The sequence below is a fragment of the Falco punctatus genome, assembly GCF_963210335.1.
Source record: "Falco punctatus genome assembly, chromosome: 12".
NCBI classification, from domain to species: Eukaryota; Metazoa; Chordata; class Aves; order Falconiformes; family Falconidae; genus Falco; species Falco punctatus.
In genome coordinates this window covers 5,140,716-5,155,316 of record NC_137592.1, presented here as the reverse complement: position 1 = coordinate 5,155,316, position 14,601 = coordinate 5,140,716, and the positions used below count along the sequence as shown (strand labels likewise).

The 14,601-nt window shown below is 47.0% G+C and overlaps 1 protein-coding gene across 1 annotated transcript in view; it reads right to left on the bottom strand.

The window, feature by feature from the left end:
* REL (REL proto-oncogene, NF-kB subunit) overlaps positions 1-13,343 on the bottom strand; it is a 32,422-nt gene extending 19,079 nt beyond the window's left edge. Inside the window, exons 1-4 of the mRNA XM_080407926.1 lie at positions 13,138-13,343; positions 8,036-8,178; positions 4,569-4,717; positions 175-266 (exon numbers count right to left, since the gene is read on the bottom strand). Of these exons, the coding sequence (XP_080264052.1) occupies positions 175-266; positions 4,569-4,717; positions 8,036-8,178; positions 13,138-13,144 (391 nt within the window). The 5' untranslated portion in view covers positions 13,145-13,343. The remainder of the gene's footprint in view (positions 1-174; positions 267-4,568; positions 4,718-8,035; positions 8,179-13,137) is intronic.
* Positions 13,344-14,601: the final 1,258 nt, after the last annotated feature.

Sequence of the window (14,601 nt, the reverse complement as noted above, 5' to 3'; positions counted from 1 at the left end):
TGTGATGACAGTGACGAAAGACTAGGAGGGAAACAGAACAGAGAGACAGTTTCCAAAAAAAAGAAAAAAAATCGGGGCGGGGGGGGAGGGGGGGAGTCTATCACAAAAGCAAAGGCAGGACAAAGCACAACCCCACCACCACCCTGCAAAGTGAGCCAGCTAATTTCTACTCACCATTGAAAGGGTTAATCTTCTTTGAGATTCGTGAAGAAATTGATTCCTTCAAGTCTTTCTTCTTCACACACTGAATGCCCAAATTCTGAAAACTGAAGCACATGTGGCAGCATTTCAGCAACTAATAAAAATCTTCAGTGTAGAATATTAAATAAATTATTTGACCTTGACTAGTGTGATAACATACTGTGTGAGGAAAAAAAAAGCAGCTTGTTTTGATAAGGATGTAAAAACTGAAAAGGAGAGATGCCGCTTTTTCCAAAATAAGAGCAGAAACAGAAGTGAAAAATACCAAAATAATATTCTAAAGAATTTATATTCTTTATTAAGAATATGTATTTTTATATTTAAAATTGTTATTCTGCAGTAAACCTACAGAGATGAAAAATTAAATAATCTTGGGTGATCTGAAGTGGCAATTATTTTTGTTATCAATAAACTTGCTGATTTGTATCAGTTAAGGATTTGCTTTCCTGCTTTTATCAGGGAGTGTAAGTTTCAAACATTATTGTAAAGGTTCTTTGAAACTAGTCAAAACAGGTTTTTAGATCTCACATAGTTAGGAAGAGTTCTGAAGAGCTGCAGCTCCTCTTTATTTGCATAAAAGTGCAGGTCACCCTGATGCAGGAGGTGGGGGGAGTCCCAGGCGAGCTGACTCCTTCCCACATGGAAAAACCATGACATCATCAAAGCTGAGTGGATGTAAAGCAGGAAGTAAAAAAATAAAAAAAATAAAAAAAAAAACCCACATTTCATGATGTTACAATAAGCTCAGAAGATAGGTCATGCCAGCAGGCATCTTTCTCCAGAAGTACCAGCTATTTCCCTTCCTTTGAAACACCACAGATATTCTGGGCTTTGGCTATGCTGAAAAAAACACCTCCATGCACCCACAGTCCTGCCAACTCCCTTGAGAGCTGCTCCACGTTTCCCTGCTCTGAACAACTATCCTAGCAGGATGTTAAGTTTAATTTCCTTGAATTCCCTTGCCTGCACCCCACATGCTCTCTTCAGAGGTTCCCAGATCCCCTGCAGTCAGGCTCCACTTCCCGAACCTTTATTCGCGAGAGGAACACGCAAGCTTCCTTTAGAAACTGAACATGATACAGCGACCTAGAGGAAAGTAAAACGCAGCAGCATCTCACAACTCACTAAAGCACTTCGGCTTCATGTTGTGGCTACTGGCATGCCAGATTGGTACGGCACCTCCGCAACCAATCCTATTTCTACCTTCTTAGGGAGGCAGTACTTTTTTTTTTAGGGCTTGATGACAGCACATATTACTTTTTTTCCCCCCAGAACACCCACTCTATTCCACAGGCTCAGTGTGAAGCATGCTTCAAAGCCCATGAGCCAGCCCTGTCCCGCGTTCCATCCCCAACCCACTGCAGGTCACCGGTACGCAGCAGGCGCGCACGGAGTGACAGCACTGCCCATCCTGGGGCCGGACAGCTGCTGCCGCACACCCTTCAGCCACAGGGAACGAAGCCTCTTGGGGACAGAAACCAGGCATTTGAACAGCCTGTAATTCTCAGGTTATAAATGTTTTCTAAAACACATGCTCACAGCGAAAGTGTCTATTTAACTGTCGCTGAACAGAGAGGGTCAGACCAGAGGAGGAACCGTCGAGAACCTCCGCAGGGCTGCGGGGTTTCACACCAGCGCTGGCTGACAGGAAGCAAGCACGATAACGAGAAGGGAGAGGGAGAAGTAGGAAGAGAGAGGAAAAAAAAAAGAAAACATTTTAAAAAAACCTATGATATCATCCACATCAAGAGATAGCAAGCTAGGAAGTAAGAATCTGAGTATACAGGCAGTCACACAAGCTCCAACGTTCATACTTTCACCTTAATGCTGTGGCCAGGGAGGGTTCTGATCAAGTTTAGGCAGCAGGACAAAGACCATCACAGCACAAGCAGAACAAAACACTTTGTTCAACCAGAACCACATGGAGAACTTTAAACAAGCAGAAAGCAGAGTCATTACTCAGACCAGCCCAAAAGCTGGGATTAATAATCCCACTTCTGCAGGGAAAAAAAATAAAATTGGATTGTTGCTCCAATTTGGGATGCTCAGCAAGACTAAACAGCTGGAACCACTACCAAGAGAGGACATCTCCTGCTCACTAGTATTGTATGAGGCTTTTCTCCAACATGGACTCGAAGAGAAGAATGCAAAGACTGAGTCACCAGCCACAAAAAGGAAAATGACTTTAAACATCCAGATCCAATTATGGATCATACTGTTCTTTCATCTTAAAGCAACCAATGATTTGTTAAAAATATGAGTGCACCGATGCTGGAAACATTTCAAAGAGAATGTTTTGAGCCTCCTCCCATCAGGATCTCCAGTGCCAAGCTCAATTGAAGCTTGCAGTTTCACATTATCAGTAAACTGAAAGTAGCCCACTTATTATTTTGTAAGAAACCGAGAGGCTTACAACCTACCGATACCGAGAAGAATTCATGGATATAGCAAACAATCACGAGCGCCTCTGAGTGAAACAGAGACACAGCATTATGTCAAAGAACAGGACTTGATGCACACATACAACAGAGATGAAATCAAACTTTGCAAATAAGTATTTGCAAAGCATCCCAGTGCTTTTTGGCATTACAGCCTGCACATCCGTTTGACAGGCGTGCCTTGTGCTTACAGGCTTAACCTTGTGCAACAAAACGCCAAGAGGAAAAGCAATCACCAGTGTCCTCCTGCATCTGGTGCATGTAACACGTCACCAGAAAAGGTGTTAAGCAATCGGGCTTTCTGCTTCGGATCAGGAGGCGCAGAGCCGAGAGCGGGAAGTGGGATGGGCTCGAAGGGCCAGCATCCTTTGACCGTGGGTAAGGAACTGGAGAAGACAAAGGAGAAGCTGGTGAATGGACAGTCAGAGGAAGGTGCAAGGTTTCGGATATTTGCAACTGCCTTTTAGAGACCAGGTGAAGGGGAACTCTATTTGCAGGGAAGCTGATGAGGGATAAATTAAAACAATCAAGACAGAAGGTAGAGTGCCTGCAGGGACAGCCCTACCTTTCTGGAGAGGTATGACAGTGGGGAAAATGTTATAGGAAATACTGTATTTACTAATCCTTTTCTACCATTCCGCAGTTAGGACTGCATTGTAAACAGAGCTAAAACCAATAAACTAATAGAATTCTTAGTATCTGTAACAGCAAAAGGCAGTACAGTCAACACGCTACGTGCCACCTGAATACACTGCAGCACATTCATGATCACTCCAGCCCGGGCTGTACGTTGAAGCATTTCCTCTATTACAACTGTTTATTTCACCGTCAGGCAATCATCATCTTCAAACAGACTGTCTTCAGTTCTCTCCTTTAATAGTCTCCTACTGACTAAACCCACATAAACGTGCAGTAATTTCACCAACGCGAACAGAATCACATCAGCCCCAGAACACTGCGCAGGAGCTACTTATACACTGAAATATTTACAGCCACTTATACACCGAAATATTTACCTCCCAGCTCTGTTAGGTTTACCCCAAAGCAACAGACTACTTCCAAATTTACATCGCAAACTGAGAGCCACAAACAGCTTGTCTATTTTGACTTCTCTCTGGCAATAATCCCTCTACGTTTGTTGCAGTTTACTCTGCAACAAAGACTTGGTAAACTTGCAGGAAATGCCAGCGAATACAACTGTTTTAGATATTCTTAACATGCCTCTGAAGAGCACCAAGAAACAAATCTTAAAACTCATAATCATGAGTTTTCCTTCCTGCATCCACCAGTAGATCCTCCCCCGGTGTGCTTGCTCTGCAGCGCTGGGCCTGAGCAGGATCGGTGGTTTTACTCAGAAGAACCCCAGCCCAAAGAGCAATGCCAGTGACACCGACCAACATGTTTCTAGATGTGTCACAACCACTACCTTCTAAATGATGTGATGCTCAGTCAGTACAAACTTTCTCTGCCAGTTTCCAGAAAGTCCAAATACCATTCCCCATGGGAGATGCGAACTTCCCTAACCACTGTGAAGTGCTAATTCTAATGTTGTCGTTACCCATTCTATTGTTTGACATTTTCACATGTAGGAGAGAGTCATGCTCCAGAGTGAGCAGAGTTAAGGAACCAGACAAAAAAAAAAAAAAGCAAACAAGTGGGAGAAAGGAAAAGGAGACAGTGGGAGAACAAAGAAAGGAAAGAAGAGGATGCCAGGAAAAGAACAGGACCAAAGACGAACATGTGAAGTATTTAAAAAGAAGGAAATACTTCAAAGAGAAGCTGTTCTCTCTGAGAGATGGATTAGTAAACTTAGGCAAAGACAGCATACTAACTACTCTTTTTTTTTAATTGCTAGTTCGAGTTTTAAAACATAAGATTAGCAAATCACTTGCATAATTAATCAAACTCCCAAGCAACACCATTACTCACGACAGGACTCGCCGTTCTGGCCCAAACTCCGCTTCGTAGTAGCCATCCCTGCAGTCTTTTCCCACCAGGTCATGAGGGTGTGGCTTGTAGGGTTCATTCTTCGTTACCAGCGTAGTTCTTATTTTGACTTTTCCAAAATAGTTCAGAATCTACCAAAAAACGTGAGAATTTCTAGATTTTAGATATCAGGGCTAGTAAAGTCCCTGTATGTAACAGAAAATAAATTTCACGTTAAAATAGTCTATAGGAGAAACACCGCTCTATGATCTGAAAGGTCTTTTCCAACCTGAACAATTCTATGATCCTGTAAGAGCCAGGACCATTCAGAAGTTTTGTTCATTCCATTTCAGTTCTGTTCATTTGACACTAAAAAACCAACTCTTTGGCCAAATACTTGAAAAGTGAAAATTTTTTTCAAAAGCATCTCTCAGCTCTTTCAGAAAATAAAACCAACATACTTTGCCTGCTAGTTCTGCCAAAGCAGCTGGTTATTTGTAATGATAAAAAGTTGCTGGTGCAAGAATTCGACATTCAACCCGTTCAGTTCTCTAACTACCCTACTGCAAGAATGGCTCTAAAGAATGTTTTTGCATTTTTATTTTTGTTGGGTGGTTGGGGTTTTTGGTTGTTTTTTTTTTCCCTGGGGCTGGAGATCTATGGCTTCACCATGTTACCAGGGCTTTTTGCATGAGTTGAATTCATCCCTGTGCAAAAGGCCAGATGTAACACAGATGCTCAAACCTAAGAGTAAAACAGCCTGTAATACCCTAAGACCAAACGTAACAGGACATATTTCATTATTATACCTAGCCTTAGCATGAAAGATGCAAGATTCTACGTTGGTGACCACATACAAATGCTTGCTGAAGGAGAGGTCTAGCTCCAAAGATCTTAGGAAAAAAATCCTAAAGCCTCAGGGATAAGGATGTTATCTGTGCATGGAACACCACTAAGTAGTGAAAGAGGATCTTAATAAACATAGCATGACACAATCCCCTATGAAGTCTTTATTTCCCCCCCATTTTTTTCTTTTTAGTTAATTCTCAGATGAACATTCAGTCTTATATTCAAGCAGAGTGGCACCAAGTTCTCAAGCTCCAAGAGCCTTCACAGCAGTCATCAGCCTAATTCAATACATGTTTCTCAGGTGCATAAAAGTCTTCCCTTGTGCTGACGGCTACTGGTGAAGTCACCAAGGGTTGTGTGGGCGAGTGTAGAAGAAAAAAAAAAAAAAAAAAAGAAAAAACACAGTTTGGCCTAAATTGTTTGAAGCGTAACAACTTGAAAGCAAATGCAAGACTTGCTCAGGCACACGTTTGTGCAGAGGCGTGTTCTCCTCCTCCGCTTCCCCCGCCCTATAACTAACTGTTCCTCTCCTCCTCCTGCCATTTCTTTCATCCTCCTGAGATGCCAAGGATCCACCATCCATCCTTTTGAGCCAACACCTCTGACCTTTGACTTGACCTGTGCTCTTCCAGCTTCCACCAGCTGTTAGCTGCTTCTGTCTCCTGCTTGGCTTCTTTCTTGGCCTTCATACAAGCCACCGTTACTTTTTACCCTTAAAATAAAGCTTCCACTCCTACTTCACCTTCTTCATCTATTACATCATTTCTCCCTCATTTCACACCCAGCCCCTTGAACTGGAAGCCCAATCTAGCCACTTGTGATTCTCCAGTTCCTCCTTGATGTTCTTCATCACAACCACAGTGCAAAATTTAATCTCTTCCTGGCCTCTCTGTTCTCATCCTCATTGATGTTTCCATCTCTAGAGGGGACTTCCCTAGCACCTAATCAGCACTCAGGCCTCCTACGGACTTCAGGGAGGCAGGAATTCACCTAGAAATCACCTGCTATCAGTAACAATCAGCTCTGTCATCAACAGTCACCTTTAAAAAAGCACAAACCTTGCCAGGATTGCACGGTCACCTGCCCACGTCCCACCTTCCCTTTGGGTTCTGGCTGGCCTTGGCCTTCACGTGCAGCAGAGCCCAGGCTAAGAGGAATCAGGGGCTTATACCCGCCATTCAGCTTGTGCCCTGCACAGCCTTAGGCAGAGTCTGTGAGAGCGTTTATTCTTGCCAGCAGCCTACGTAGTTCCTTGTTCAATCGGTAGAGTGCTGAAAAAAAGCAGAGTCTGGCAAGATCTCCATTTCCTGCATTCCTTACGCAAATCTGGCACTGTGATAGTCAAGGGGGGACCTTCTTGCTTGCTTCTTCCCTTAGCCATTCTGGCTTCAGGGCTAGACCAGCTTCCACTGTTGCTTTATGCAGGAGCCACTCACCGCTGCTTAACACATGACTGCCAATACTACCTTTCCCAAGCTCTACCTCTTCTTTAAGAACTTTTACGCCTCGGGCTAAAACCTCTTATTTTTCAGATCTCACGTCCTGCATGCCTGTTCTTTCTCTGCTGTGATTCCAGAGACTCCAAGTTTGGCTTCACTTTTTTTTTTTATTCATACTGGCACACAGCACAAACAGATACACAACTTCTGCTCCTGGGCACCATAACGTGCATCAAGATACCAAGTACTCTTAACTTCCATCTGTATTTGAGCTTTCTCTTCTAACCTCACCTCTGAAAGATTTTCTCCAAATTGCAAGAGATCAAGGAAACGCCAGCGACTTCAACCTCAAATAGAAGACCAGAAATTCTTCTCCCTTTACCCTACCTGTCTAGGGTCCCTGACACATTCCTTTGTCCCACATATGAAAGCTACTGCTAAAGTGCTTCCACTCCACCTCTGCCATCTGCATCTTTGCCCCTGCTCTGATCGCAGCTGCCAGTGCTACCCCGAATCCCTTCATTCTGGGTTTCCCAACCGATCCATAATGCAACCACCCAACTCTTCTTCATTGCAGGTGCTCTGACCACATAATTCCCCTTTCTCAGCTCGTTTTTAAATTCTGTATCCCCTTCTGACTTCACATACTTCATGGCAGTTTCTTTTGCCGAGCCTAATCGCCAAATCGCTGGCTGCAAGTCACTTTCTTACTTTGCTCACTCGTACAAAGTGCCTTCTTTCATGTTGCGCCCAGCAGCTTTTCAAAGCCTTTTCAAATTTTGTACGCAAACTCCTTCAAAGCTCTCCCAAAATTCATGCTGCAGTCCAAATAGCAAAACCAAACCCAAGTCACATAACTAAGAAACCAGAACAAATACGCACACAGAAAAAGCTAATAATGAATGGTTCCCAGGCAATGAGTAACTTCATCAAGTTCCCTCTCTACCAGTACTTTGTTAACTACCTCTACGCCTTCTCTCCTTTTTTTGTAAATTTGAAACACAATCTTTTAATGACTAGGAGCAAGGAACTCTTTTTCCACTCTGTTGCAACTACATTTGCATGCCAAGGAAAGAATAACAGAACATAAAATGAACAGCGTTTTATTTACTGCACCGAGCCCAACACATTGCTGCAGCGCAACGTTAACGTGGGTAATTCACAGATAAAAGCGGTATTTACCTGTATGGAAGGGAACGTCTTGTTGTTTTCAGTACTGCGTTCTCCCGGAATGCTGCCTGCCGATCTTCCCTCACATTTGTATCTGAAACGCATGCCCCTTTGCCTGGGTTGTTCAAATATTTCAATGTAGGGCTCAGGGCCACCTTGAAAACAAAGCAAAACATTTCCAGTGTCAGGACACAGTAGAGCTTCAAAAGCAGCAGAAGATGTAAGAACTGGAATATCCAGAGTCTTAGACTGACACGACCATCATTCCACTCTGTTTACCTTCTCAGACAATCCACTCTTCATGTACACGCACACAGTGACAGTGCGGGGAGAGGGGAGAGAACAGATTTAAATGAAGCCTCCAGGTATCAATGCCACGGAAGTAATTAGCAAAGGATGCCCTCCCCTCCATCTCACCTAACTTCGCTTCTGTTAGCCATCAGAGAATACATGTCTGATGAAAGTAGCTTTTAAACAACAGAAAAATCACTGGTTTGAGAGAATGTTTAATATCTTTAATTATAATACACTATTACGAATTGCTGAGTACAGGTACCATCAAATGCATGTTCTCTTCAATGCCCTCTGAAAGCGAAGATGTTTCCTCAGAATCGATCGATTTAGTCCCTACCACAATGAAGCAGAAACTATGCAAATTACACAAAAACCCCACCCTACTGGGTTGAATACTACCACTGTGGGCTCAGAAAATACCTGATTGCTGGTACTGAATTCTATACATCTCGAGCTGCCCACCTCCCACAGGGCTTGCTTCTAGTTGCAGTATCTCCCCAGACAACGAAACCTCAGTAAAAGCTACCGGGCAGTTGTCAAAAAGAGGTCTTCTGGAAACACGACTGATAAACAAGAACAAGAGACAGCAGAACTCTTAAATGGGGGGGAGGTTTAGAGAGACATTAACTTGGCAAGAGCGTAAGTACTCTTCAAGCGGTATTTTATTGCCATGCAGTAACAAGCTGTTTAATATATCTCACCGAGAACATCAAACAGGATAGTCAATCAAACAGTGACAACAGTGGGATGGCATGTGAAAAACAAATAACACAGGGTAAGTAAATATTGTAAAAGTTGAATCATCATGGCGCTGCACGATCAGAAGAACGTAGCTTATGGAAATGTCTACTGAGCTCTCTGTCATCTTCATATAATAGCATCCTACTCAAGCAAGGCTGAGCATCACAAACAAACATGACAGGCAACATCCTGTGGCACGGCACTGAAAAAAGTGCTTGGACTTCAACATAACAAGCAAAATAGTTATTAAATATATTGAAAGTGCTAAAAGGATAAAGATCCCCTACTTCCTTTTGCCCAAGGTCTACACAGCGTATGAGTCCATAGTGTATGAGTTTTGGCAAAGAGGTGCGGACTCCCATCTGAGCTCCATAATAAAAGCTTCCCTTTTGTTGCACCTACAGTCATTTAGGAATACCTGCCAACACAAAGCTTGAACTTTATGCCCGGGACTTGTTGATCGCAAAGTATTTCCAGTGCTGCAACAGTTCATGCTCAAAGACGGAAAAATATTACAACCCAGAAGATAATTAAAAGAAGAGAAGGGATGGAAGGAACATCTCCAAGAAGTCACCCTGGTCTGACCTGAACGCACATTTTACTTATAACACACCTACAGACAACTGTGCAACGGCAGTACGTGAAAGCAGCTCTTACTCTGCAATTGTCTTCAACAGCACGTGCCTTTTGAAAACCCAAATGCCTTTTAAAATGGCACAATACATTTCAACTCCAGGCTGTATTTGGTGCCAAACACTTGAGAACTATGGTTTAGGACTCTCTATATTCCTTTCTAACAATTCATCAAGATACAATATCTAAACCAATCGCCTCCCATCAAGTAGATTTTAAATAGTTTTCTGAAAGCAGACAGCAAGCTGTGACATTAAACACACATTAGCCACTCACTACTCTAGGTTCGGTCACTTACAAGGTCGGTCCCTTTTCTAGACACTTCCCAGATCTTGCCTAACCCTCCTTCAGATAAGCTTTGCATTTTTTTCTCTGAAAAATAAGCAAGTCCAGCAAAGGGGAGGCATCAATAACAAAAGCCTAGAAATGACTTAAAACTGGTTTCAAAGAGAGAGCCAAAGTCTGAGCCAAGCTCAGACACCAGTGTACAGCTATTTTTCACACTTAAATCTACTTATGCTACTGTATTTCTCAGCACAGTCCAGTGGATCAGACAACAGAGGGCCTCTGCCAGCAGCGAGGAGTGACCACTGCCTATCAGCCAGCATCCCTTGCCCATCACACAATCGAGGAGAGCAAAGAACCTCACCCTTCTGTTCCTACGTAACACGGTACACCACAAATACGGACACATATCCACGTACTGAATTAAAAATCTATTTTAGAAGTTATAATGACAAAATTGCAGCAAAGTGCCTACTAATCATCTTACTTTAGAGATGCACATGCTTACATAGCTGCTAACCAGACGCACAGTACACCCACATACATGACGTATTTGTGAAGACTAGCTAGAACCTCGCTGGTCAAAACTACAACAGAACACTGTCACTGCAAGTCTTTTGACTCTCTCTACTTTAACCAACGATCTCCCTTCATGCTCTACTAAGACTTCCCTAAAAGGGCTTTCTTCTCACCTATGAGGAGCACTTTATTTTAAAGCTCTGGGCTCAGTGATCTTTACAGGGCTGTGGTTGAAACAAATGTCATTGAAGGCAAACCCACCGCTTAACAGCAGGTGTGTTTGTGGGAAAGTAAAGCTCAATGATGCGGTGGCCTCCAGAGATTAAACATTAAGCTTCGTTTTATCTCCGTTATCTCTCACTCTACTTAAGAATCACGTCGTCATCTCTACCGTGATTATCTGTGTCGTCACGTTTTGTGTGGAGAGGAAACACATTAAAGCATGTGTGCGAGGCAGGGGCAGTGGCAGCGCCCTGCAGCGAAGCAGAGGTCTGTTCAGCATTCCCTCTTTCCATACATCAGCGATGCGCTTGTGAAGCAGCAGGGCTTCACCATTTCACAATCTGCTCTCCCACTAACAGAGTCTGTTCGTTCCCACACAGTTGCTAACGACCAGCCCTTTTCAGGACTCGCTGCGTTTGCCAAGCAAATACCAGCTGTATCAAAAAACAAACTCTTTTGCTAATTCCGGGAGAGGGACGCATGGCTAGTCCTGTCACCTACCTGCCCGCAACAACTGCGGAAAAGCATTCCAAACAGAAGAAAAGCAAAAATCTAGCTAATCCTTCACCTAAGTGCTTAAGAGTTTAATTTACATTTGTAATTAGTTATAATTACTTATACACATGCTAGCAACAGAAACACTGTGCTACGTATTACAACTTGCCTCTTATTCTTTTTGTTATAAAATGGTTTCTTCCTCCCCGTGCCCTGAATACCACAGTAAATAATTTAAAAGAGAGTATCGGCGATCCAGCGTCCCAATCACACACACAAGGAAAACAGGCAAAAGCAGTAACAGCTCCGAGAGTGCAGCCAACTTATTCAGGAGTTAAAGGTCGGTTTACTCCCATCTGGTTTGAGCAAGATGAAAAAGAAGAAGCCCAAAACCTCAACGCTTCCATCAGACCTCTCCACAGTGAGAAACCTGGGCCAGTGTAAAGCTTAAGAGCGCCTGTGCCGTAAGGAAGCGTGACACGCTGCCACCAAGCCCAGCCAGCGGGACCGAGGGCTCCTACTCTCTGCCTCGTTCCTTCGCCCAGAGGAAGCGGGCTCGGGAGGGACCACGCCACTGTCAGTCGCTTGCACAACCAGAACAGACTCCCCGGCCACGGGCGCCTGTGCAAGCCAAGCAGCTGCACGTCCTTGGGGCAGATGTGAAAGTGTCCCCCGAAACCCTGTGCCCGGGGTGACTGCAGCCCGGCGCAGGCGGGAGGAGTGTCACCCTTCAGCTTGGCTGTCACTGCAGGTCACTGGTGTGACCCTACAGCCGCTTCAGAAAGCCAGAGCGGGCAGCGCACACACTTCTAACCGGCCAGAACACCTCGGGCAAGAGGAGATGATTGTGGAAGATTTGTTATAGCACAGTCCAGCTCAGTCTAAAATAATTGAAAGCATAAACGTGTTTTTATTTGAGACATCTAGCAGTCATCTAGCTAGGAGCCCGAAAACTGCACGGCTCCTACAGAGACTAAAAACCGCTCAGGAACTTCCTCTTTGCTGTCGTGTTACATTGCAGAACAGCAACCAAAGGGGGGGGGGGGGGGGGGGGGGGGGGAGGAAAAAAAAAAACCACAACCAAAAAAACGCAACTACAGAAGCTTGCTAGTACCAGCAAGTTATGAACTTCCCCTACTGAAAAATTCCTTATCTGGTTCCTGATTACACTAAAAACATATTAAAGACGCCCAGAAAAAAAAAAAAAAAAAAAAAAAAAAAGCAACAAAACGCGCCCTATCTCCTGCTGAGGTTTTGCCGTGCTCGAACAAAACGTAACCGTTCAAAGGTGCCGCCGTACAGCGGCGGCTGGTTCCTCCCCAGTTGCGGGCAGCCCCCAGCAGCTGTGCCCGCTCCCGCCGCGCCAGCCCCGCCTCAGCTGCGGGGCAGGTTCGGCTTTTTAAACGCTACAGAAGGTCCCCGCGAGCCGCCTCCGCACGGCTGGCAGCCCCCGACTCGCCCATCGCTCAGTTTTAGCCCAGAGAAACTTCTCGGTGCCCCGTGGCGGCAGCGCGGGCCCTGGCCCTGCCCGGGGGCGCTGGTGCCGGCCCCCCCCGGCGGCTCCGTCGCGGCCCAAACGCGACAACGACGCAGTTAAGGCCGAAGGGCCCGTTCCGGAGGGCGCCGGGCCCCGCCTGCCCGTGAGGCGGCCGGCAGCGCTGCCACCCCCCGCGCTCCTCCTCACCCCGCGGCTGCAGCGCCCCGGGGCCGGGGAGAGGCGCGGCGCCCCCCGCGCGAGGGCCGGCGCCAGCCCGCCTTCCCCCCGCAGCGGGCAGCGCTTCTGCCGCCACCGGCCTTCCACACGGGGCCGGCCGGGGGGCTCGGCTGCCCGCACCGCGCCGATGAGGCGGCGGGGCCGCTCGCCCCGCACCGCGCACACACACGCCCCAGACACCCCCCCTGTCCCGTCCCGCCCCGCCACTCACCGGCCATGCTGACAGCTCGGCGCAGCCGCTCTGGCCCACTGCCGCCGCGGGGCTCCCGCCCGGGCCCCGCACAGCTCACTCGCCGGCGGAGGGAGGGACAAACAGCCGGGCCCGACTCCCGCCCCGGCTGCTGCGCCGCCGCGCCCCGCACGCCGCCCTTTTCAGGGGGAAAGTCCCGGCGGGCGGAGGAGCGCCCTATCCGCCCCCCGCCCCCGCCCGCCCCGCCCGCGGGGCCGAGCCCCCACGACGGGCCGCCCCCGGGCAGCGCCGAGCGCCCGGGCAGCGCGGCGGGGCCGAGTCCCCCCGCAGGGCCGAGCTCCCGTCAGCGGGGCCGAGATCTCCCCCAGCGCCCAGCGGGGCCGAGCCCCCAGGCCGGGGAGGCGGAGTGGAGCCGGGCAGGCCCCGTCCCGCCGCGGGGAAGGGCCGCCCGCCGGCCCCCTCCCTTCCCTCGGCGGTGGGCCACCGCGGGGCCGCTCCGAGCCGCTTCCTGCGAGCAGCTGGGCCAGCCCGTAGCCCTCACCCTCCCCTGCAGCAGCTAGGAGCCCCCGCACCCCTCACCCCCAACACCCCGCTTCCCCTCTCCCCGAACCTCTCCGCACCGAGCTCCCTCGTTATCCATGTTTTTCCCCGCTGCACACACAGCCAGCGATAACAGAACCACGCGTACTAGGAATTAAACTGATACTGAAGGGAAGGGAAAATTAATCCGCAGCACGCTGATTAAGTCGCAACGGTCAACTGAAAATCTACCCAACCTCCAGAGCGCTACTGCAGATCCAAATCCGAAACATCCCAGCCCGGCCCTGACCCAGCTTGGGCAGGCGAAGGGGTCGGACACATGGGAACAGTCCCCAGACCCACGGCTGGACAGGGTGGAGGGGTCAGCAGCAAACGGGCATGTCCAAGGGGATTCAAAACACTGTAAAAAGGGGAACACCAAGCCCACACCTAGTTGTGGTACAAGGCTGCATTTAATCGGCAAGATTTACTTTTTTCCCCCTTAAATCTTTACTTCAGGTATGCAATACACTGTCACGTGAAAATGCAGTTAAATGAATTAGTATTGAAAAGGAAACATTACTAAAATAACAAGAAAAGCCCCCAAAGGCACTCAAGCAAAGTGCATAACTGGTAGTTTTTCTACTTTTCTTTTCCTCATTATCCTTTCTGAAAGCAAAGCTTAACAGGATGTATAGAAATGAACCGCAGCACTAAATGCTGCTCCATAACCTGCAGATCCATACGCTAACCCAGGTAGTTAAGCAGAAAAGGCTGCCCAGTGCTTGTTGCTCCTTCTGCCCTGTAGTCCCTCTCAACTTGACAGGACTTTCCTTTAGAACCTTAATTTTGCCTAACTATCATATTTCCTATAAACAGAAATTATCTTTCTCCATCCTGCAAGCAACGCTTTCCTTATTACGATCCACAGTTCACCATATGGTAGGATGGTTGCACCCCTGTCAA